Source organism: Dasypus novemcinctus, chromosome 25, assembly GCF_030445035.2.
Source record: "Dasypus novemcinctus isolate mDasNov1 chromosome 25, mDasNov1.1.hap2, whole genome shotgun sequence".
NCBI lineage: Eukaryota > Metazoa > Chordata > Mammalia > Cingulata > Dasypodidae > Dasypus > Dasypus novemcinctus.
In genome coordinates, this window is record NC_080697.1 from 44638930 (window position 1) to 44665503 (window position 26574).

The window sequence follows — 26574 nt, forward strand, 5'->3', positions numbered from 1 at the left end:
AAGGTTAATATCTGAAATTGCTGAAACTGTCTGGAGTTAGCCCAGAGCTGCTATTGGGATGGTCACTCTAAAAAGTCTCATCCCCATTTAAGGTTACTCTGGACTTAGCCCCTCCCTGTGCATACTTGCTATTGTGATGGTAATTCTAGACTGAATTTACCTTTGTTTCTGGTTATTTCAGAATGAGGCTCACTCTTGTGTATACTTCCCCTTGTGATGGTAACAACTCCACCCTCCTGTTTACTATCCAAAGGAAAACCTTGGGACTGATCTCTCCTCTTGATCTCTGGTAAAGATTATAATTTTGTAACTCTCCCTGGTTTGGTACCCACCCCATCATTCAACCTCTTAATGTTCATTAATGAAGGAAGCTGTGTCCAGTTCCATCCAATTCATTAACACCCCGATGGTGTAAAATATTGGAATTTCTGCAGTCAGGGAGACTGAACTGAGATTGTACATCCCCCATCTCCTGCTGGCGAATAAACCTTTTCCTTCCTAGCTTAGTTCTGTGTGTGTCGCTCTCTTCTGCATCACCGAGCGGAGAACCCAGCCAAGGGCCACCTGGCACCTCTTAAATATCTCTTTGAAGATATGCCATGTACAATTAGTACTTCGTTATTTAATAATTATTAACTCCCAGTAAGGCAACCAGTTCTTCAGATTACCGAGAAGAAATATGACCCATTTTGTACAAGAGTTTCTACTTCTCAATTAATATGAAATGTTTGCTCCTCATATCCTTGGAAGGAGTAATAATGGCATTTAATAAACAGGCTGCTTGGCCACAGTTTCATTTATTCCAGTTCCTGTCTACATAAACTACCAATCTCCTTCTGTTTTCCTGGGTAATGGCTAAAGAGCATCCAGGGCTCTTTGAATCACCTCTTCAAATTGACAATCACTGAGGCTAGCAATTATGTTACCTAAATTAGTAAGTTCAGACAAATGTGAGATTTCAGTTTTAACTGTTAACTCCAGTTTTTTTTTTTTTTTTTGTGGGGACAAAGAGAAGAGGCCCTCAGGAACATCCACCACATTGTCACAGGCAACTGAGAGGTGGGTGCACTCTGCTCTGCAGGTGGCCTTACATGGAGCCACACCTAGATGGAGCTTCCCCCCTGCTCACTGACTCTCTGGAAGCAACTGGCATGTTATCCCAGAATGACCTAGATATGATGGAGTGCTTAAGAGGATGCGCATGGCCTTAAGCAGTTTCTTATCTACAGACTGGAGAATAATCTAGAAAATTCTCAGAGCTATTAGGGGGTGTACTTGCCCTCTATCCCCACCTCACTCATTCTACTGTCCAATTTGTATGCAGCTGTTTGTGCCTGAATGCTACCTGTCACTTCCCTGAGCTGAGTTCCTGTCTGGTTTCTCTGTATATCCCTCAGTGCCTTGTATATAGCAGGCAGTTGATAAAAGTAAAAGGAATAAAGAAGAGAAATCTAAGTGCAAGGCTCTGGGTCTCTGTTCTCTTTTAAGTGTTTCATTCTCCTTCTTGCCGAGGAAAGGGGATGCCCTTTGTCAGCAGGGAATATTATATTTTGTTCAAGTGGGAGAGGAATGTCATGCCCGTTGGAAAGTTCCACATTCTCAGAAGGGTTCCAGACACTCCTGACTGTATCTGTCAGATCTGCCTGTTGTAGAATATCACCCTCTTTTTCTTTATTTCTCCTAATCAAGTGGAGACTGCAAACACAGTTATATGAGGTTACATGGAAAATGTCCACTTCTCTGTAGATCCGAGTACCAGAGACCCCACTGGTAAAACAGCTGTGAAGATCAAAATTATGGAAATGACTCCACAAAATTACAAAAAGAGCTGCATGGACGCTCCTGCATTTCACCTGGCAAGTTGGGCTGATATCTTCTTCAAAACTTCCTACAAACAAAGGGCAGAAACCCAGGCAGGACACAGAAGGTGTAGCAACACAGATAAATGGAGTTAGGAAAGACTGAGAAATATGGAGGTAAACAATATCTGTCAAAGTGTACCTATCTGAGGGCATTAAGTTATTTTAGAAAGGAATAAATTAGAGTGGATAAAAGCTTGGCATTAAGCCCACCTCTGTTGTTTACAATACACTCTCATTATTCCTCTGTAAAGTACAGATAATAATAATATAGTCTTCACAGACTTATTTTAAGGTTTAAGTGAAATAAAACATATAAAGTAATGCCGTGCCTGGAAAATGGTAAGTGTGAAACATTTATTTGCACCTGGAAAGTGATGCTTATAATTATTTTCTTGAACCTAAGGACAGTTATGTTGAGCACCCTTGGTTTACAGAAGTAGGGAGGGAAATAATTCATTTCAGAAAACTATCCAAAATATCCTAAAATGGAAAACTTAAGCTCTCAGCACTATTTATTATGGGGTCTATTCCCCGTCCTTTGATAACATAAGATAAATGAGGCACAGGAAAAACTGAATTCGAAAATAACTTACCTTTGTTCAGTAGTTGGCATCGTGTTCTAAACTATAACTTTCCAGGTGCAAAGCACCCTGCTTTAGGATTGTTGGTGCATTTGTTTATGTGAAAAATGCAGGCAGGAATATGTAAATCCTTCTTTTAAGCCCCTTAGATTAGGAAAAGGTTGGGTAGCTTAAATTCAGTTTTCCCAACTAATGGTTCCTTTGCATTTAGAACTAATACAGAAAGTTTGAGTCATGAAGGCAGATTTATTTGTTTTATTTTTTTATACTAACTAAAGTATTGCAAAGAAATGCTTTTGTAAATCCCGAAGCCAATTTTTCTCTCCTGGGTGTTCTAATCAGGTAGCGTGTATGCCGTGAAGGTGCTGACCACATGAGCCATCACCTTTCCACTGCACTCAGTCAATAATCTCCCGGCATTTTTAGATGCATAGTTGTTTGGAAATTCACTCAGGATCATTAACAAGAAAAACACCTTGCAGTGCACCAAGTTGTTTTCAAAATGGCCTTTGGGGGCTAAAGTGAAATTCTTTGTCTTCTTGTATTTAAACAGTCGTTGTTAAGCTCAGCTGAGGTACAACACTGGGGTTTGTATTTTCCTCTTGATATTCATCAATTTAAAAATCACAGATGAAAAAGAAAAGAACTGAAAAAACAAAAACCTTTCCCTCACAATCTGCGCATCTTTTACTTATGAGATGTGACAAGCCTTCCACTCAATTTGAAGGCAAACTGGCAAGGAGTCCTCATGCTGTAATCTGGAAAAATACTGAAACAGCTATAAACAATTCCTTATGTAAATGTGAGCACTTAAAGTTGGAATTTAAAGGTGGTTCCAGCTGAGGCTCCCACAAATAAGTCAACTACGGCAAATGTTTGCTTTGTATCATGTGTTAGAAAGCTTAAAACATAGCTGTGGAAAGAGCTTGGTCTTTAGTTTGGGGCAAACCTGGGCTTCAATACCCATTCATTCCATTCCATTAAATATGAATGATGGTGGGCATTCAATTAAGCTCCCAGAAGATGAGCTATCTCTTCTACAGTCTAAGTCATAGAGATAGGAATTTTAAAGTGTTTGGAACCTTAAAACCAATAGATATTACTGTGACTATTATTTTTCTCTTGTTCAATCTATGCCAAAAGAAGATATTTAATACATATTTATTTATCAATATTTTTGAGTTGAAATATTATATTTTATTACAAAACTAATGTTATTCTGATGTCTAAAATATAGAGCTTAAGAGAAATGATCCCTTCAAAAGCAGACAAAAATAATTAGAAAAACAAAGTTATGAAAATATGATCTGGCTGATGAAGTGATTTAAATGATCACTATCATGTAACTGAAAGGGAAAGAAAATAAACATGCTGTGCTGGTTTGAACCTGTATGTACCCCAGAAAGTCATGTTCTTAAAGCTAATCCATTCCTCTGGGTATAAACCTACTGTTGGTAGGATCTTTTGATAGGGTTACTTCAGATAATGTATAGCACAGGGTGGGTCTTAATCCTCGCATCACCTTGATGATGCCTTGATTTGGATGTTTTTCTCAGCCTCAAACCTGTAAGCTAATAAATTCCCATTGTTAAATACCAACCCATTTTATGGTATCTGCTTTCAGTAGCCCAGCAACCTAAAGCACATGCTTTTCTCCAAGGTCTCCCAGCTGGCCTGCTCATCAGTTACATTTGTATCTCAAGGGGCAGTTCTCACAGTACAGCTATCATTGCGTGTGCTTACAAATCCGCCCAATGAATATTACAAGAAATAAAATTACAAGTGAACAAATATTCCTAAAGCCTTAGGACAGCAGATTATTTGAACTGGTCTGACAGAAATTAAGCATGTCTGAAATGGTTTCTAAGTGTAGAAATATATACCAAACCATGTCTAAAATATGCAAGTATTACATTCCCAGCTACCTGGAATTCCCCAAACTAAGGGTCAGAAAAGATGAATTGGGTCTTGTTATGCAGATACCAGCCCAGATACTGCTTTCCTGGGCCAACAAAATTAATGGTGTTTCCAAAGATGCAAGGCACCCTGCTGGTTCAGTCCCAAGTATCTGCCTTAAGCAATTCCTAGGCCTTCTTCAGTGATAAGGGAAGCTGTAGGTAGATTCAGGAAACCCATTCTATCAAGTCTCCTTGAAGAGAATGCATACATTAATAAAGTTTTTGAAGGTACAGTTAACTGCAGGAAATATTTATTGATCATCTCCTATATGGAAAGCCATACGCTGCTGCAGGGGAAAATACACGGAGGGAAACTTCAGTATCTTAAACTCTGAGAACTCACACTTAATGCTGTTATAGTGACAGAAGGGGCTGCTAAAGTGATAGAGGAGTGTTAAAGGAGAGATACACAATTGCATAAATTCTCTAAGGAAGGGAAATGACCTTGGTAGAATTATAATCAAGGAAAGAAAAATGTACTTTAGTGAAAGGTACCTAAGAAATAGTTACTCAATTCCCTTTTCTGTGGCCTGGGTGTACTATGTTCACATACTTTCATTGCCCATATCCTGCAATATTACAGTAAGTTTTGTATGTACTTTTATCTCCCCCCTTAAACAGTCTAATTGTCTTTATGTCCACTATTAACAGAAGGACACTTGCACTAGTGAAGAGTCCCTAACTGTTTGGCAAGTATTTTCCAAACAAATATTGAAAGGACAGCTACAACTTCAAAGGGAAGATAAGTTGAGAAATGGAATAAAACAAATGAAATAAAACAAAGAACTTGCAAGTCATGATCTGGGAATGGGGATTATGCATTGTGGCTGGACTGTGCAGCAGAGGGGGATCAGGGCTGGGTTTAGCTGATGAGAAAACTGGAAATATAGGCAGACCAATGAGGGATGCACTTTCCTTTATATCCCACTCTGAGGAGTGCATATTTTACTGAACTTGCAACAGAGATAAAGTTTTTGAGCACAGATGAGACAGCTGGTTATATTCCATTTGGTAGACTCTTCATATATTTATCTCAGAACGTGAAAATGATTGCTTCAGTCAGAGAGTTCCCAGGCTGAGGTATACAGTGCCAAATTTTATGAGCTGAACTATTCACAGCATCAAAGTGGAGTGCTAAGAGCACATCAGGCTGCATCATCCAAAATTTGTGACTCAGAGAATTTTCCAAACTGGAATTCCAACTGGTAGAATTCTCAGACTTGCTAATTTTACAGTGCCTCTCTTATTTAAGCAACTGCTCAAGATCCCACAGGCAAATAACAAATAAAGCCAGAGCTCAATGAATCACTGTTCCAAGTTGTTGCCGGAAAGCCATTCTATTTCCTATATTCCCTTCCTTCTTCCAAATAGTTGAGAAATTAAGAGCAAGTAAGGAAAGCAGATTTGGCTCAATGGATAGGGCATCCGCCTACCACAAGGGAAGTCCTGGGTTCAAACCCAGGGCCTCCTGACCCATGTGGTGAAGCTGGCCCATGCGCAGTGCTGATGTACGTAAGGAGTACTCTGCCATGCAGGGATGTCCCCTGTGTAGGGGAGTCCCACGCGCAGGGAGTGTGCCCCGTAAGGAGAGCCTGTGTGAAAAAAATGCAGCACGCCCAGAAGTGGCGCCGCACACACAGAAAGCTGATGCAGCAAGATGACACAACAAAAAGAGACACAGATTCCTGGTGCAGCTGACAAGAATACAAGCAGACACAGAAGAACACACAGTGAATGGACACAGAAAGCAGACAACTCGGGGGATGGGGAGAGAAATAAAATAAATAAAAATAAACCTAAAAAAAAAGAGCAAGTAAGTTGGAACAGAGTTCAAGAAAACAAGGATTCTCTACTTCTCTACTCTTTTCTACCCTGATGCAGGTAGATGCTAGTTTCAGTATTTAGAGTTTAATTATCTAACAAGGTTTGAAACAAGAATTTGGGGCTGCTTTTGTTCCAGTATTGTGATGGATCTGGTTCGCAAGAGCTGACTGTGAGGTCTTCAGGATATTTTGCAAGCCAGTTGATGTAACATGGGTAGCATTAAATCAGCCATGATAGGAAAATTTTATCATGACAACCAGCAAATGCTACAAATCAGGGGTCCGTGTGTCCTTCCCTCACTCCATCACTGGCTGTTAAATACTTGCCAGCCTACTACTGGTTTTAGCAATGTGTATATAAAAGTTTTATTGCTCTTTTTACCTGTTTCCATTAGTGACAGAAGCAGAAGCTGAGGATATGCCTTTACTTCTATACTTCCTGTTTCAGCTGAACTTCACTCCAAATAAAGCAGCTATGCAGTTGTTGTTCTCCTCCACTGATGAATTTCCCACCAGAATGGCTAACCTCACCCATTCTGCACCTCCCGTTTCCAACCCGCCTTGGGTATGGAAGCAAAAACTCAAGGCTTAACCTGGTTCTTTCTCTTACTAACTCTACAAAATTTCTTTGAGCCTTAGCTTCCAAACTTCCTAAAATGTGAAGGTATGAGCTTTAGGTAGATGATAGCTAAATGACAGGGTTATTGAAAAAATTAAGTGAGCTGGATCCTGGGTTTTATAATGTAAAAATACTTTATGGGTGAAGTGATCATGAACAGTGATAGTTCTTGGGTGGATCTGTGCTTTACTGGGAGCCCTCTCTCAACCCATACTATATGTTAATGAGAACAATCCCTATTAATGAGATATTCAGGAGATGGGACTCTCCTGAGGTACAAGGTGCTACAAGCTCATTGGGCAGGGCTGGGTTCCTTTTTATCAATGCCAAGATGGGAGGAGCCACAAAAATCACAGACTGCCCAGATTTCAAATATCACAGACTGCTTGGGAATCACAGTAGGAAAGGACACCGTTATGCACCCCAAATCCACAGAGGGAATCCAAGAGAAGAGTGGCAGGGAACTGCTGCATGACAGAGTTTTCATGTGAACAGCTGCGAACGGAATCCACAGAGAAAAGATCTGACAAGTATTTATTAATAAAGAATGAATCTGTCTCATCATCAGCACATTTAATAAAATCTCACCATTTGCTTATATCATGTATATTTGCATGACATTCTCGAAGAGTGGAATATAATAATAATAATAAATTAATATAAGCTGATCTTTCAAATATTGCCATTTATCCTCAGAGATAAATGGGAATCTTGCTAAGACTTAAGGAATGCATATTCTCTTTCCCAAAATAGGAAAAAGCCTAATGTGAGAACAGGGCGGAATGGAAACAGTCAAAAGTGCTAGCATTTCAAAAATCTTCAAGATTGTGAAAACCTTGGAAGTATAAGATAACAGACTATGAAGACTAAACTAAAAAAGAATATAAGCAGCTATCATGAATACTCTGATTGTTTATAAGATGTCTTAGCTTTCTGGCTGCTGAAACAAATACTAATCAATGGGTTGGCATAAGCAATGGGAATTTATTGGTTCACAGTTTTGAGGGTAGGAGATGTCCAAAATTGAGGTGTCAGGAAGGCAATGCTTTCAACCCCAAGACTGTGGTGTTCTGGGGCTAACTGTTGGGCAATCCTTGGGCATTGGTTTTTCTGTGACATGGCGATGCACATGGTGGTGCCTACTCTTTTCTCCTGATTCCACTGACTTTTGGCTTCTCATGGCTTTCTCTTTCTATCTCTGAATTTCATTAAGCTTATAAAGAACTCCAGTAACTGGATTAAAGCCCAACCCAACTACATCATAACTATAAATAGCATCTTCAAAAGGTCCTATTTACAATGGGTTCACAAAGCCAGGAATGGATTAAAGATAGATTAAGAATTTTTTCTCAGGTACATAATTCAATTTACCTCAACAGTTAAAGTCTGCACATTAGCGCCAAGTGCTAATAGATCACCAGTTCCAAGTGATGGTGCCTAGACCTCATAAACATTCTTCATTCATTCAAACATTTATTAGGCATCTCTTATGTGACAGCTAGTTGGGATGCAAACACAAATATGATCTAGCCCTTAACCTTCCAACGTGCATAATATAGGGGAGAGACAGAAAATGTAAAACAAAACAAAAATTGGATTCATGAGTGTTACCATATGGATGACAGTGGAGGAGACTGGGGAAGGCCGGGTCAGTGATGGCTCTGTGGGTTACTCTGTCAGCCCTGCAAGAACTATTGCTGGCTTTTGTACTCTGCTAGACATGTAAAAAATATTCCAATGCCTGATATGAATCTGGGAGGGTTTCACAGACAAGGGAGTACTTAAGGTTTGTGTTGTCCAATAGGTAAGTGTTTATTATTATAGGTCACTGAGTGGCAGGAGGTGCTCTAGAAAAGGGAGGACCAGCACCATGAAGACAGGCACTGAGCCAAAGTAGGGATGAGTGGAAACCCTGGCCCACCTGGTGCCACAGGATGGAAGTCTTACAGGTCAATGTGGTGGAAAATGTTTTTGAGATATTACCTGGTGTAATCATGTTCCCTTGGTGCCATAACAATTTGCCAAATACCTTAGAGGCTTAGGACCACCAAGACTTACAGTTTTGTTGGTCACAAGTCAGACACGGATCTCACTGTGTCAAAATCAGGATGTCAGCAGGGTTATTTCATTCTGGAGCCTCTAGGGGACGATTTGTTTCTCTGACTTTTTTTTTCTTCTTCTACAAGCCACCGTCTTCCTTGGCTTGTGGCCCCTTCCTCCATCTTTGAAGGTGGCAATGAAGCTGAGAACTTTCACAGTTCTCTCTAACCATAGCCAGGAAAAATTCGCCACTTTTAAGGATTCACGTGATTAGATCGGGCCCACCTGGAAAATCCAGGATAATCTTTCCATCTCAAGGTCTGTATCCTTAACCACATCTGCAAAGGCCTTTTGCCATGTGGCCCAATATTCACAGGCTCTGGGGATTAGGACAAGGACATCTTCTGCCTTTCACATCTGGGTTACATTTTACTTTTTAACCCTATTAATTATTTTATGGGAAACACAGCTGTGGCAAGGCAACACTGTCAAATATTTACTTAAGTTCGAAGGCTTTGGTAAACAGAAGAAAGAAAGATAATATGTAATTTCACTGAAACAGAATCAGATCTTACCCAGTCCCAACACATGCACAAAGAGAAAAACAAACAAACAAAACAAACAAACAATACAACCCTCAATTTGGGGCAGGAGAGGAGTGATTTGAGAGACAAAGGAAAGAACATGGGTTGAAAACGGGCAATTCTATGCCTCTGCCTTTCCTATGGAACCCTACTGTGGCTTGGGAGAGTCAAGTGTGGAGAAGACACTGGAGCTCCAATAGTCACAAGTCTGAGCTGAGGATAGGACGGAACAGATGTCTGCACATAGCACGTTGATGTTGTGTAGATCCCCAACCACCATTTCAGGGACTTCTAAAACTCATCTGACCTGGGAACCATGTGGGTGAGTCCCTCCAGAGTGATAATCACTGTGGATTGAGACTTGAGATCCTTACTGGAATTCCATGTGTTAGGACTATGAGAATTTGTACACATGAGAGATCTGAGGAACAAAGTTTGGTAATTTGCCAAGTCCCAGGGTTTGTGTGTGTGGAGGCAGAGAGGCTTCCCCATTTCTTCACCCTTAAGTGTGTTGGCTCTTCAGACATTCCAGAAAGATTTCTGGGGAATTGTCTTTGAACCCACAAACTCCTTCATTAAACTGGGAAGTTTATATATGGAGCAGAAATTGACAGAGAGAAAAGTGCCAGATTCAAGATTCTAGAGAGCTGGGTTCTGCTCAGAGGTTTGCCACTTACTACCTGAGTAAACAATGGTCACGTTATTTAACCTCTCTACCCTCATATTTCCTCATTTCTAGAATGTTAGTCATTTTTATGATCATGTACTTGCCAGGAGCCACTGCTTAGAGAGTTCAAGATTTAAAATCAACTAAAATTTTCAGTTCGTTTGAATATTATGGTTATATAGACACAGTCATGGTACATGCAAAACTAAAACAAAGATGTCATGCTCAGTGAAAACAGCTACCTAATTTTTCTGGAATGGATCAATTTATCAGCCTGCTGGAGAAGCACATTAAAAAAAAAGCTATATTTTTGTTCTAACTTATTTGAGAATTGATAAAAAATAATTTTAGAGAAGTATTTGAGAAGGGGGTTGCATTTCATGTGTATCTTATTAATTCTTTCTTTTGGTTCTTGTTCGTATCCATCTGCACTAGAACATTTCATAGTTTCTGGTTCATATACACAGGAGATGCGAAATTCTCTATTTGATGACATTTTGCCTTGGTTGTATCTCCCTCTCTGCACCATCTGGCTTCTTGAAATAGTTTTCCAGCACTACTAATTCAGCCATATCAATAATAAATGCAGTGGGTATCAAGGCTCTTTGCAAAGAAAGCACAGCAGTCAAACTTCATTGGCAGAAATACTCCAAATTATTTCTACTTTCTCAAGCCCTCAAACAGTTCTAAATATATACTTGCACCCACATTCGATCTTCATTTCTCCAAATTTGACATATTTGACTCTTTGATGTCAGTGGAATAATTTTCCATGGAGTTGATCCTCACAATATCATTACACAGTGAAAAATATATGCTATTGTTTCTCCCAAAGACATAATTATTCTTCATTAAACTGTGCATTGCCTTCAATGACCAAACTGTCTTTTATTGATACCTATATGGGAATAACAGAAACTTATATATGCTACTCTGTATAGCAATTTAGTTATTTAATTTTATTGAGAATAGGGTTTTTTTTTCTCATTAGAAACTGAGAAAAAACTTTGAGTATATTGGCAGTTCTTTCAATAATTGCTCTTTTTCCTTCATTAGCTTATTCATTTTAAACACATTGATCAAGTACTTATATTAAGCTTAGCCAGTGCTGAAGCTAAAAATCTAAAATAAAGTTGTCTCTGGTCAAGAAGCAGAAATGGAATATTTACTCTGTTATTTTACAATATAGCTTTGTATTTTACACTTATATATGAACACTGAGGGGAGAGAAGTAGGAAACTAGCTGGGAGATTAAGAAAAGATAACATCTCCACTTTTGATGCACTCCAAATTTAGTCCTTATAATCTAACTATGATTTATATAAATAGCATGCACTTTCAATTAAGCAGAACAGGATAAAAGTAAATCCTTCATATAGTAAAATTCATTTTCTTGGCATTCTTTTTTAGGAGAAAGAGACATAAAAGAAGGGAAATAAACCATTCACTTTAAAAAAGTGCTACTGTCTCAAATGTCCAGCAACTGGAATCACTACAGAATTAGCCCAAATTCCTTAATTCTATCTAACTTTTGCAAATAATGGAAGATAAGAAAAAATGTTCCATTCCATGGTCCAACCGCCTTAGAAGCCTCTCTCAGAATCTAACAGAAACTCAAGATTTTGAGTTCTGCACTGATGACTAAAACAGAGTTCGGTTTAATATTCCAGAAAGATACTAGATAAATATTAAAATAAAAATCATTTCATGGTTAGCACTCATTCAACTAGAAAATTCAATTAATAAGAATAGTGATTTTTCTGAAAACTGTGGTTAAATGATGTAGTAAGGTAATAAAATTTATTTCTTAAAACAAATATTGCCTTATTTGTTTGTTTAAATAATTTCCTGATTATTTATTAAAACATTATTTAAATTTGCTTTGATTGTCAACTCAGAATTTAGTCCCGTGGGCTCTTTGTTTCAGTCCTGCATTAATTCCAAGAATTTTCACCGGCTCTAGATTCCACGGCTGTTTTCTAACTTTTTGTGTATCTCAGAAGCTATACTAAGATGCAGAATTTGAATTTATAATCCCAGTTTCGTAAAAGGCTGCTGCAGGGCATGTGCTGTTTATCTATGGTTATCTGCACGCATGTCACCTACTCTATGAAATAATGTGGCAAATTGCTTTTATCCTAATTTGAATCCTTCCTGCCACAGAACTTTATTATGTTTAAGCTCTGTGACCCCTCATTTGCCTTCAAGGCCTTGGGAGGGGCCACAGCAAGGAGTTCACCTTGTCCTTATTTTCCTGCGATGAACTAAAACTTCTCTTTCTTTCCCCTCAGTTTCCCCACCAGCTGACTTCCTTCCTGTGGGGTAGTGTTTGCGAGCCCTTAAGCATGTTTGGGATCTGGTGAAGGGGGAGAGTTAAGTCGGATATATGCTTTGTTTGGATTTGGTGGGATATATTTATGTATTTCACACTCATTTCTGTATGTCAATTTATTATATTTGCAATTTTCAATTTTTGTTTCTTAAAGACAACTTGATCGATGGTTTAAGCTTCAAGTTCTGCAACACGTGTGTCTGCTCCTGTGGCCACTATGATGTTTTAAGGCTCTTTTTTTCCTCATCAATTGAAAACAGAAAACGAATACAGTCTAAACAAAGCACCGCAAAGAAATTAAGTCTGTTTCAAAACAGATACACAAAAGATTGTTATATATGTCAAAACTGTGTTTAGATTATTCAGTGCCTCTTTCCCTTTATTAGCACAGCTAACCAAAAGCTGACTTAGCATTAAAAAAATTAAATTTGGTGGCGGACTTGGCCCAGTGGTTAGGGCGACCGTCTACCACATGGGAGGTCCGCGGTTCAAACCCCGGGCCTCCTCAACCCGTGTGGAGCTGGCCCATGCGCAGTGCTGATGCGCGCAAGGAGTGCCCTGCCACGCAGGGGTGTCCCCCACGTAGGGGAGCCCCACGCGCAAGGAGTGCACCCCGTAAGGACTGCCGCCCAGCGCGAAACAAGGGGCAGCCTGCCCAGGAATGGTGCCGTGCACACGGAGAGCTTATACAACAAGATGACACAACAGAAAGAAACACAGATTCCCATGCCACTATCAACAACAGAAGCAGACAAAAGAAGACACAGCAAATAGACACAGAGAACAGACAACCAGGGTGGGGGGGGGAGGGGAGAGAAATAAATAAATAAATCTTAAAAAAAAAAATTAAATTTACTGAAACAGCCTATCAAAGGCTTGTCAAGAGACATTTCAGAGATCAAGTAAGCAGTCAGGCTTTCCAAAGCATCTTCCCTGGAGGAAATATTGGTGCTCTGTTGGAAACCATTAGAATGCCTTGAAGCATTAAAAAACTGAATGATGTGCTGGTGATCTGGTTTTCTATAGAGTCTACTGTGCTCTCAGACAGAATGAAGTTAAGAGTTTTAGAGGATTTAACCACCAAAAAGGTGTGGAAAGGTGAGGAGCTCCTTTCCTGCCATAGCCCTCCCCACAGTAAATAAATAAATAAAATATACCAAAGGAACAAAGTTCTAACTTTCCCCATGATGGACCTATCAATACAAACAGAATGCTAAATTTAAAATTACTTCAAGTTTCTCACTCTCTTTCAGGATTCCTTCTTTGTTGAGGACTGGTACCTCCTGGATTTGCTCAGGGCAATATGACAGAGTAAGTGGCTTTCTATCACAAACCAAGGGTTTCATAGTCACTGCTATCACGGGCTGTCACAGCTCCTATGACAACACCTTTGACAGTGCTTAAAGTCAGATTTTGATTTTATTATTATCTAAGTGTAAGAATGCTGGGAGAGAGTATAAACTACAATGTAAACTATAATCCATGCTGTGTAGCAGTGCTCCAAAATGTATTCATCAATTGTAATGAATGTACCACACTGATGAAAGAAGTTGTTGATGTGGGAAAAGTGGGGGGTGTGGGGTAGTGGGGCATATGGGAACCTCCTGTATTTTTTAATGTAATGTTTTGTGTAATCTATGTATCTTTTAAAAATAAAAAAATTTAAAAAAGGAGTCATGAAACTATTTCATGTGAGTCAATAAAGAGGTTAAAATTGATGCTAAAAGTTCTGATAAAAAGGGTCATGTGTGATATGTTCCTCTGATTAATTTCATCAGAAAAATAAGTGCTGATAAACTGTTTCCAAACAATATTTACTTATGGTTCTCCTTTTATATTTTAATGTACTCATTGGAATTCATGCTTAAGATGTCTTTAGTTTACACCAAATTGGATTTATTGAGAAAACATTTAAACATAAAACATGAGAAAAAATCAATACCTGATGTGTTCGTAAAATGACAGCTCAATGCAACAAATTTAAAGTTAACTCTAAGGTCCTTTCAATGAAAAGAGCAGCTTGCTCTCACTATTATATAAAATGAATCATATAGTTAGTGCAGTTTGGAAAAGCCTTCCTTTACATTTTGACTTTCCTTGTATTTTAAAATACTGATCTGTTAATATTTACTAAGAAACGACTACCTTCTAGTGGAGTCAAATCATCTGATTGATCACAATTTTAGGATATAAAGATCTCTCACAGGGTACATAACTAGGGGCACTTTTAACAGACTTGCTGTCTGATTTTTATGATTTACTTGTATATTTAAATATACATGGGTTGAATGGAAATTTTTATCTGCTGATCATTTAAACTTTACTTTATGTGTGCTTGATTAGGCAGGATAAACTATGTACCCTACCTTCATCTCAATTTGTTTGGTGTCTAGATTCAGGAACAGCAGCTTTACTCGAGTTTTTCCATCATCTGAAGATCCCTTAAGCTGAGAGAACTTAAATCTCCAGAGCACATTCTGTAAAGGAATGAAATTAGTTAGTGATTTCGAAACAAGAGCTTACTTACTTAATTAATACGTATTAATAAGTTAAATAATCTATTTAAATAAACGCAGATGTTTACATGTTTTAATTGTCAGACTTGCTACCTTCTCATTCTTTATGCAAAATGTTGTCTTCAAAACCACCGAGGGCCCCCAGCCAAGTGAGTGAATGGCTTCCCATGCTATCAGTGACATGCGCTTCCATTGTCTTGGCATTCAATCCCACTTCCACCCTTACTGACCCTCTCTGGTTTTCTACTTGGTTTACTTCCCCATACGCCAACCTCAAAATTACTGTCAACATTCTTTCTTTACATTGATTTTTTATATAATCTCAGGGCCGAACAGAGTCTTTGCATTTCATGGTAAAGTGTCAAAACATATGCTCCATCTAGATTTTGAGAAATGTGCAACTCCATAGGGTCTTGGGGAACAATTCATTCCTCCAGCTCTTTTACCTTCACGCAAGGAGGCTGAGCCGAGGCCCATTCCCGAAGGTTCTGGAGTCCTGACTCCAGGCATTAGAGTCATCTCAGAATGAAAACTATCAGAATCAATTCAGAGTTAGAATATTCAGAAATCACACTGCAATTCCTACTTTCTGTTACAGAGATGAAGCATATGTGTAAATTCTTATTAAGAGAGGAAGATGGCTTTATGTGAGCCACTGGGACAATGAAATAAGCCAACAACAACACTAACAAATGATATGGAGGATCTATTAACAATAATGTGAAATGACTTCAGGAAAGCTTCTACTACTATTGTTCCACGTAACTGTGAGTATGCATTTCCCACGAGTATTCTGCTCTCCAAATACAATTTCCTATCCTTCCTATGGCATCTCCTAAGCACACTCTGAAGGCTACAAAAGAAGATTGTAATTTCAGCCTCCTGGATTCAGTTAAAATAGACCAAATCTTATTTGCCTTTAGAATTATGTACTATATAGCTTCCATTTGAGGAATCTGTAATCATAAGTATGTGTCATCATATGAAGAAGGAGAAATCTTGGGTGTGATAGTTTTTGCCAAACTCCTCAAAAAAAATTGCAATACCCAAACTATTTATTTCCCTGTGAACAAGAATAACACACTAGTTGATTATGAATAAAGCAGAGTTCAAAATGGTTTTCCTTCACTAGTCTAAAATCCAGGAATAACATAAATAACCAACATTTTACATAGTATAAAAAACAGCTATTAAAAAATAGTACAAACAAGTACTGAGATGCCTATGTGAAGATGCTGTTGATTGTTTAAAGAATTCAAAATGGTTCTCACAATTAAGTGCTTTAGCTATATTATTATTATTATTATTGTCTTTTGGTTCACTATTTTAAAAATTAGATCATCTAATGTGTTCACTGATTTGAGAGAAATACAGGTCCACAGTTTAACTTGCTTAAAATTATTTACGAATTTTATACTATAACCCTGTGTTAAGGGTAAAAGAGGACAAGTCCTTTCATCAGCATTTTGCAAATAAAAGCTAAGGTGAAGTGATGTGGGATTTTCTGACAAAATGATTCATATGCAAGTGTGGGGTTGGGCGACAGGCATTATTGTCTTTATTCAGAGAAACAGTTCCTCTCATAATTGGTAATTTTCAAATTAGTTATGGCATTCTCACCTTTCTCTTTTTGAAGTTCAAGGTCATGTATCTAAAAATGTTGTTTCCTCAAAAAAAGAACTTGCTATTTCCATGATGAATAAAAATTCCAAACATTTTATCTAAAAATTTTATTTCAAGTTTTTGAGCCCATCTGAAAAACGATTGGACCTTCTATCCCAAATGCAACAGAATCTCCACTTACAAAGCTCTAGTGAGGCTTCCTTGACAAACACTCCTAAAAAACTTTGATTTTTATGTTAAACAATCTCGTGAAATGAAGCTGAAAGGCCATGGATCTCCTCATCAGCCATATAAAGCCTGAAGGTAATTCTGACTTTTATGTTGCAATCTTGGAAGATAAAACATTTTTCCATGGGTTTTAGCAGTTAGAAAACAATTTTAAAGTCAAGTGTTTGTTATATATAACATGCTAGTATTTGTTTTCTTTTTATGAGTATTGGCTTTTAATGATGATAATCACTGCTTGCTTGCTTGGTAATAAATTCGAATTACTAAAATACTGACAATGGAAAACAGTATTTGAATCCTTCACTGCAACACCTCAATTAGCAACCATAGAAGACTTCATCATACAAAAGATGAGATATCCTTTGTGTAGAACAGAATTCTTTTTAAAATTATTTTCCTGTGTAGCTGTGGAAAACATTCTTTTCCTTAGCATTCAGGCCAAAGCCAAATCTTCATTGTCTCTCTTAAAAGAAGGTCAATTCTTTTTCAATTATTCCCTCTAAATTGATCTTTCTGTTTGTCTATTTCAGTCTTATCCCAAGCCCCTACGATTACTGGGTTCCAGGCTAATGAGAAAGCAAAGTGTCTTTTATGTAGAGGTGATGAGGTCCAGCAACAGAACACACCAGTGAAGATCTTCATTAATGTAATATAGAGATACAGAAATATAAACTTACTGCTATGTGTGGGGAATTCCCAGATGGTAAGAAAGAAAATTGGGAATACAAGCTCACATTTAGAGATATGGCTGGTTTTTCAATATGTCCTCGAGTAAGAAGTAAACATGGAAAATTTCACTTTGATTCTGGATCTCAAACAGCTCTTAATTATACACATGTAGCTGAGTCCAGAATCTTAGAATCACGGAGGGTTCCAGCCCAATTGCACGAAGGAGAGGCTCCTTCTGAGGCTCTCTAATTTTATTTTCCACTCTCGTTATGTTTACACTGCCTCAGTTTTACACTCCATTTGTCAGTTCTCTATTCTCCTTCATTATCACTGTTTTGAAATTCTTATCGACATCTCCTCCTCCTTGTTAATTATTGACAGAAATAGGACATTTGTTAGCTCTAAAGCAGAAAAAGCAAGAAAAAAGATGTAAAGATAGTCATCTTAAGTCCTCAAAGAAGGTAAGACTTAGCAAGTTTGGAAAAATGGAGTGGTGACATGTCTCAGACAGGGAGATATACTTCATTCCTAGCATGACGTGTGTGTGAGAGGCGATATAGGGCTGCTAGGCTAATGTTCTAGTTCATTCTGGTTTAAATCATTTAAATACTTTCATTCTAGAAATAAACAAAATATTAAATAATGGTCTTCCATTTAGTTTTTAATTGCAGAGATAAATTTCTATTTATGGGGAAAAAATCAAAGTTGAAAACAAATAATTGATGGTTAATGGATTAATTCTTGGAAATAATTGCTCATCTTTTTTTTCCTGGGCAACTATAGAAGTGGGTAAATAAGAAAATTGACCACACATATGTTCCTGATGAGGCTGTCCATGCAGATGAACAGCACTGAAAGTTGGGCAATTATCAATATCCAGAGAATCTTTCTTAAAAGCATTTGGTTGATAAGTATTGCTGCCACATGGTGGGTCTAATTTTGACCCAGAAATTATACACAACGATCTAATCTAATAGCATAATGTAGTAGAGAAGAGCTAATTATCTAGTGACTATAAGCAGGGTAAATCCCAATCTAAATATTTCTAGGTCAAAAAAATCTATTTTATTTGTCCATAATGATTTTTACAAAGAGCACATGGAGAAAGCAGCATTCTCATATTATTTCTCTAGAAAGGATTGAAAACCTATTTATACTGAACTTACAAATGCCATTTTAACATGGAGAGAAAGCAGATATGTAAAATAAAGCAAAATTATAAATATTTTATAAATTTACGAGCCATTGGCAAGTGCCTCACAGTTAATCTGGGAAAGCTCTTATTTTGAAAATTAATTCAAATACTGAAAATTTTTTTTAAAAAATGCATGAAACAAACCTCTAGAAAATCTTAATTTTACTCTATATTTTGTTTTGTTTCTTTTGTTACCATTTGAATACAAATGAAATACATCAGTATTAGGCCAAAACGTCTTGAAATGAAGATGTAATCACAAAGAAAAATGTGAAGTCAAGAGTTCCCCTACAAAGGAAAACAGGTCAGTAGAACCTCCTGGCGTCTCAACCTGCAGCAGAGGTAAGCAGAAAACTCCATTTACAGTCTGGCAAGCAACCAGAGAAGGCCAGCCCATGGACTTCCTGATTCCCCCAGGGCTCCCTTTCTTCTAGGATTAGGCTAGAGGCTTTTACAGAGCAGATGTCCTCATAGACAGTGCTGGCAGGCTTATTGTACCCTAAAGTCATTCTGAGTAAGAGGTATAACACTGTGATTTAGCTGGGAAAGGTGGTTAAGGATTATATACAAATATATTTAAATTAAAAGTATTTAATTTAGTTACAGATTTTAGTCACCAGTCCATTTAAAACATTATAACCCCAGTCTAGACCAATTTCACCTAACATTAAGAAATATAGTACAGTTATTTAAAATTCGTTTTTGATTACTTTTAGAGTTAACCAGAAAAAACATGCTGGATGTAATGCAAGAAGTCCCAAAGTACAGCTGTATCTATCTGTGTTTAGCATAAAATATACCCAGGAAAAAGGGGAGAGAGAAAGTCTAGTAAAAATTAAAGTAATATCCCAAGGAAGAAAGACCTAATATAGCAGCCAAGGAAGAAAAAAAATCATGGGACAAATAAAAGTAGAAACATGTCATTGAGAGGACTATCTGGGCATATAAATCACAAACTTCTACTTGCCTCTCAGTGCCCTTAAAAGCCCCAGCCTGGCCACTAGGGTGGAAAAGCATGCCAACTAGGACAAATAAAACAATGGTGTAAGCAGCTCAGGGCCTGTTTGGTATGCTGGATTTCAGAGTGCTTATAGCCGCTGAAGCTCCGTTGACTCTTCCGATAGTATTGCCAGAAGAATATCAAGATTCTGCCTTGGGAAGTCTGCTTCCTTTCACCCACATGTCAGGACTAGCAGGCTCTGTGGGAAGGGGAGAGGGCCACCAGGACCAGGGGACTGAAGATCCTATTTACCAACGTTTATTCGCTCATCCTATCAGGTGTGCCAAGAAGGGGGAAATGGATATGGTATGACTCTCTTTTGGTGCAAGAAAATTAAGTAGGAGAGCAACACTTGATCCTGGGAATCAACATTGAGCTTACTCCGTGTCTGTTCCCATACTAAACCTTGACACTAGACTCATTTGCTGAGAAAAGCTGAATCAAATGAATAAGCCGCTGACAGCCACAGTGACACAGGTAAATGGCCAAGGATGAGCATGGCTACAACCACGTTAGGAAATGAAGATGGAGGGTACGAGTACAGTGGGCTGCTCTTTGGAATGAAGAACTCATGAAGCTTTCCAAGGAAGTGATTTGTTCCTCTGGCCCGGACGGATAACACTGCTAAGAGTAAGGGCTCTGCAGGACCCCTCGGGTTTTAAGGTAGAATCTGGAAAATACAAATTTATTTCCTGAACATGAAGATTATTTGAAACACAAAGCAAGAAACAGAAGAAAGGAGTAGTTATAAATCAGGCCTTATATACTGTGAATTTTATAGAGTTTTTCCCCTTATTCTGAGGTAGTTGTTTATCACTTCACTTCTTTTAGAAGGATGTGTGTATTAAGGACGTGTTTAAGACCTGGCCAAAGATCAAACACTATTACTAGCAAGTCACGCAGCCTGTAACCTGCAGGGCACAGAGACACGTGAGGAAGTAGAAGGAGCACCTGACTTGAAGTCCATGAAATATTTATCCTCTCTGTGGCTTTAGGGCTCTAAGTATAGACCTTGATGATGTTGGATGGCAGACATGAAATCCTGTTTTAATATTAATTTCCATACAAAGGCATTTTATTACTACTGCAAATGTATGAATTCTCCCATGGAAAGAACACCCCAACATTTTTTCTATGAGGAAATAAAATGATGATGACCACAATAAATTTTATGGTCCTAGAACACTGTAAAATAAGCCGCCCCTTACTCTAGGGCAGGTTTTCTCAATCTGTGCACTATAGATATTTTGGACTTAATAATCCTTTATTGTGTGGGATGTCCTGTACTTTGTAGCATGTTCAGCAGTATGGCTGGCCCTCACTCACTAGATAACCATGGCACTTCCCAGTTGTGAAAATCAAAATGTCTGCAGACACTTCCAAAGGACACTGGGAGGCCCATTTCGCCCTGGTTGAGAACCACTGGTCTAGCCGAGTGGAAAAGGAGTGAAGGCAAACACTATCATTTCACAAGAGTTCATTGACTGGCTGCCATGATTAATTAATGGAAGAGAGTATCCAAAGGTTTTAATACATAACAGTTTAGAAATAAACCAGACTGTGAAAATGAGTGACAACTTTTAAGAGCTTTGAGATAAGGCTTCAGTTATTCAGTGTTGACTAATAGCTCAATGCAAAATAGGCTAACACTGACAGAGCACTGAAATTGTATTAACAAGTAAATAAGGGTATTTGAAATTACTATACACATTGTACTGAATGTAATAAAGACAATATTCATAACATCAAGACTTCCATCACATTCATTCTTATTAAAACTGAAAGTGAATTTTAACAAACAAATAAGTGGCAAAATACAGGTGTTATGCTTGCAAGGAATTTTCTTAGCACATACGCATACAAAGGAAAACTCAGATCTTGAGGAGAGAGCTAATGCTGACTAATTCCCCATGAGTCAAATTGGTAGCTTGCTTTACAGCTAATTCAGCTTTATATTTATGGAATCAGAAAACTCAATAAACTCCTTCAGGTGTAGATGCTATTTTACTCTTACTAAAAATGGTCAGGTTTTTAGTCAAGCAGACTTAACCTTTCGTCTCAAAGTATTTACTTTCATGCCTAGGTCCTTTCCTTGAGCAATAATGAGAGAAATCATCTTGTCCTCTTCCCACATCACCTTTCAGTGGTAAATGCTTTTACTAAATGCTATTTAGTTGTCATAACTGTCTAGGTTCTAGGGCTTATGAAAGTCTTGGGGCATTGGACTATCAGAAAGAAGAGAGTAGAAGAAGACATAAATTATACACAATATACAATCAATAGGAGGTGCTGATTAGTGCCAGACCCTAATAATGGGTAACTTCCATGAAATGTAATTAAAAATGAATTACCAAACGGGAACATCATGTATTTATTGGTTGGCAGCTTACCTTTGTCTTACTGTCAAAACAGGTGAATCCCAGAGCGAAATCCACTGTGAAACACAGCATTTCTCCTTGCCAGCTGCACATATATGTTTTGGACTAGAAAAAAGTAGTAATTTTGAGAAAACATTCTTACTATTTCATGCTAATTAAGTAGTGCAATATTTTCCAGCTTTGACCAAAATATAATCTTTTAAGAAACAGTCCTAACATGAAAACAACCTGCAGCAAAACTGGAGGAATCAAGCCTAGGTGAAAGCTGCAGAAATACTTGCATATAGGCAGTTCTTTCATGCTTTCTATCTGTGGGCAAGAGAAACCAAACTGCATAGAATGGCTACTCCCTAGAGCTTCAGTGCTGTACGAGGCCTTGAGTACATGTCATTTACTTCCATTCACACTGTGTAAAAAAACACTGAAAACAGAGATTTGAGCTTTAAAAAATTTTCCACTCCTCTAAACAAAAGTTATAAACATGGAAATATGAACCATATTATCTTGGTACAAAATAATTTAAAAAATCTAGTATTAATCTGCCAGTAAAATTTTACCATTCAGAAGGCAATCTGAAACCATCATTTTGAATCAGGCAAAGACAATAGTACTTTTCAACACTTATTATATGCCAGGTGATAATATATGGCATCCTGCTGAATCTGCACATGGTTCTCATTATATGGATGAGGAAGTGATGGCTCACGTACATATAGAGACTTACACATCCAACTGGCAAAGGCAGAAGGTAGCCCAAGTTTTACTCTTTTAAAGATCATACTCTTTCCACTGCATACATTGCACCCATGTGCCTAAATTTTGAGTCCTGCTTGAATGAAATGTTGTCTCAACAATGTTTGCTAAATGGCCCATAATCATCACACATTTTCATCACTTATCTCTTGTGCTATTACAATCTTCTTACAAAATCAATCACTCGAAACTGTGAAAATTCTTTGAAATCTGTCAACAATTCCTACTGAGGTTGTCACCAACCTATTAGCTCTAACTAACCCCTTAGAAAAGGACTGGAAAGCAAATGAGCCCAAGCAATTCCAAGTGGAGGAAGGAAGTTTATTTACCTCGGTCTTAAAATCCTCTTCCTTCTTTGCCATCCTTCCAAATAGCCAACATTCTTGATTCCTAAGGCATCTCACATTTCATATGACCATCTAGAGGGTTCCCAATCAATATCACACAAATAGTAGGTGTTCAATAAATATTCTCTCAATTACGGGTGTTTTAGAGGTGAGGGTGGGGGTGAGGGTAGGATGTCAACCAACAATTAAGAAAACATTACTACTAGTCAGTTTCACTTGGTCAACAAAGATGAAACCTTTTCTGAATTTGACCCAAAGTTTGAGGAATATTGAGATGAGCACAATTGGTAAAAAACGTTTAGTAAAAATTTTACCTTTTAATGGTATTCAAAAGTCTATGTGAATTAATGTTTGCATAACTTAGATTGGAAACTACTCAATTTCTGGAATATCAATCTAGAGATTACAAAATATGAAATAGAAATATTCCAAGGGTAATTGCTATATTTTATGCAGACTAGCATCATAAGAGGCATAGAAATTGTAAACATCAATTGCTACAGCTAGATGGCAATTCACACATATTATTTAGTAATTATAGCCCATCTTTGGCCTTATATTTGGGAAACAAGAGGAAGTTTATGCAGAAAGGTTGTATATTGCATGCATGGCCTTTGTATAATGCTTTAAAGGGCTTAGGATAGAGGGAAACGAAAAGAAAAAGTTTTAGTTGAAGATAACTTGAGTTTCATAAAACCCTATTTTCAGAGCTGAATCAATCAGTAGCCCTCCAGATACATAGAGAATCTCCTCATTTGCATTTTTAGAATCTGGGCAAAATACATGCTTTTGAAACTTAGCTTCTCCTTTAGTGCCATAATTATTGTTATCACAAAACAATCATATTAGGGAACTTTATAAACACAATACTTGCCATTTGGTGAACAAATAAAATGAGGTAATTATTTTCATGCTCCTTGTTTTCCTTGCTATATTGGAAAAAACTCAAATTGGCAAATGCATTCCAAATTCTTTGGGAAATGGATGCTTTGTAGTCCATTTCACATGTCAGAGTGTGTCTGAAGAAATTTTTTTAATGTGTTGGATATTCTGTTTCTTAAATATACCCTCATAAATTATTTAAGAAATGTTTTAAATTTAGTAATTTTAACCTGTTCATGTCACTGATGCAACTAACATAGGAGAATTATTTTGAAATTGTCCAAGATATTGACTGCAGGAATAACTCACTGAAATAATATTTGATCTATTGAAAAGATTGATTATGGATGAAAATTATATGTAGAATACTTGTTTGAGGAATGGGAAGATTTATTTTCTTCTTGATCTCTTTATAATTATACATTAAAGAGAAAATACTTGTTGACCACAGCTGTGAATATATAACAAAAATTTTTAATAAATCAATGAATTCGGGAAAATAGTACTAAGTATTTCCTTATAAAAGTGAAAAAATTTAAAATATTTTGTCAGATATCTTAAGAAACTTTTAGGTTAATATATCAAAGTTCTTGTATTAGTAAGAGCTTAAGAGTTAAACAGTTATCAAGCTCAGGTGGTGGAATAAAATAAACCAATAGCACAGAGCAATCAATTTTTATGAGTCAAAACCTAAAGCACAGAATTACCTGGGGAATTTAAAAAAACAAGTAAGGATACTGTAGCAGTTTGATATGAATTCCAAAAATATAAATATTGGACTAGGTTTGTGAACTGGTCTGTTCCTCTGGGCATATTAGTTTGTATTGGATTCAGAGGTTTTACTTTTTGTTGATTGAATTGTGATTAGGGTTTTGATTGGGTAATGTTGGTGGGATGTCAAGTCCCTGCCCCCTTGGTGGGCAGGGACTTACAGAGAAAATTAATGGCAGAGGAGTTAGGTTTTGGTCCTAGAGCCCAGCAAGTAAGCACACAAAGAAGCAGATATGTGAGGAAAGAGAAGGCTCCATTAGACACAGCAGAGGCCCCAGGAAGATAAATGAGATGTTCGTCTGACAGTTTACAGCGGGCCTTGTGGAGAGAGCAAAGCAGAGCAGCTGAGCCTGGAGAAAAACGAGCCCTGGGAGACAGACAAGCCTTGTCCCAGCCTGCTGCTCTGATTGGAAGAATCTGGGACCATGGAGCCTTGGGAGGAGGAGGAAGCCTGAACCCTTGCAGACATCACCCGCCATTTTGCATCACCAGGTGGCAACAGACTCTGGGTGAGAAAGTACCTTTTATGGTACCTTGAGATGGACTCTTTAGATCCTTGTGACTGTAAGCTTCTACTCCCAAATAAATACCCCTTATAAAAACCAACTGATTTCTGGTATTTTCCATCAGCAAACCTTTGGCTGACTAATATAGATGCTAACAATAAAAACAGCTTTCTTATCTATGTTTTGAACAGTAAGAACTAGGAGGGGACAGTTTTGCTTCTTAAGCATGATCTTACACTTATAAGAGATGACAGAAAGATTTAATCCCTTCTTATTTGCTCATTTCCATAAAGGAGAGTGGTCTTAAAATGGTAAACAGTAAAATAAACAACATATAAAAGGAAATGGGGTCCAACATAAGTGAGATAATTGGGAGCATGAATCTAACTTATTTAGTTCAAGTTTTATATCCCAGGTAAATTCTAATCCAGAGATGTTAACAAATGCAAGCCATGTGTAAAACGGGAATAGATTTCTATCCTGTCTTCTTCTCAGGGACAGTGTAAGATTCAAATGTGTCCATCAGTCAGGCAGTGAAATTATGTTTAGCACTTACCTTGTACCTGGCACCATGCAGGGAAATGGGGATACAGTGAACTAAAAGTCACAGTTCCTGGTCTCATGGAACTGACAGTCTACATAGCCAGACTAACTTGGAAAAGAATAATGATTTGTAAAAAAAAAAAAAAAAAAAAATCAGTTCTGTGGAAGGGATGGACAAGAGGCTATGTGAGTGTGTAATGTGAAAAACCTAACATGATCTAGAAACCAAAGGCATCTTTGGAGAATGGATGGTTAAGTGGAGTCTGAACAAAGGAGTAGGAGTTAGCTGGATAAAGGGAGAAACTAGGAGCAATCCAGCCTGGTGGGACTGGAGCTTGTGGGCAGAGGTGAGGGTGCAGAGGCAGATTAGGAACCACATGTGGAGGCCTCTGCAGGACATGTCAAGAATTTAAATTATAATTAAACGCAATGTGTTGCAAATCTGCTGAGATTCACTGGACTCACCCAGGACAACTAAGAAGGAGGTGATGATGGACAACACCCATCCCAAGGAACAGGGAGCATCTGCAACTGCAAGCAAGATAGCGGCATCCATCTGGCCCATAGGATCTAAGTCCCATCTCAATTAGAAACAGAGTGGGCATCACCATCCCCAAAGCCTCAAGATTAGAGAATGAAAAATGGACTAAAGTAGATTTATTTTTATTCTATTACAGACATTTTTATTCTAGCAATG

General features: G+C 37.8%; 1 protein-coding gene across 1 annotated transcript in view; it reads right to left on the minus strand.

The window, feature by feature from the left end:
- Positions 1–26574, minus strand: part of SNTG2 (syntrophin gamma 2) — a 330881-nt gene that overhangs the window by 33239 nt on the left and 271068 nt on the right. The window contains exons 15-16 of the mRNA XM_071211871.1: positions 22088–22180; positions 14833–14943 (exon numbers count right to left, since the gene is read on the minus strand). Of these exons, the coding sequence (XP_071067972.1) occupies positions 14833–14943; positions 22088–22180 (204 nt within the window). The remainder of the gene's footprint in view (positions 1–14832; positions 14944–22087; positions 22181–26574) is intronic.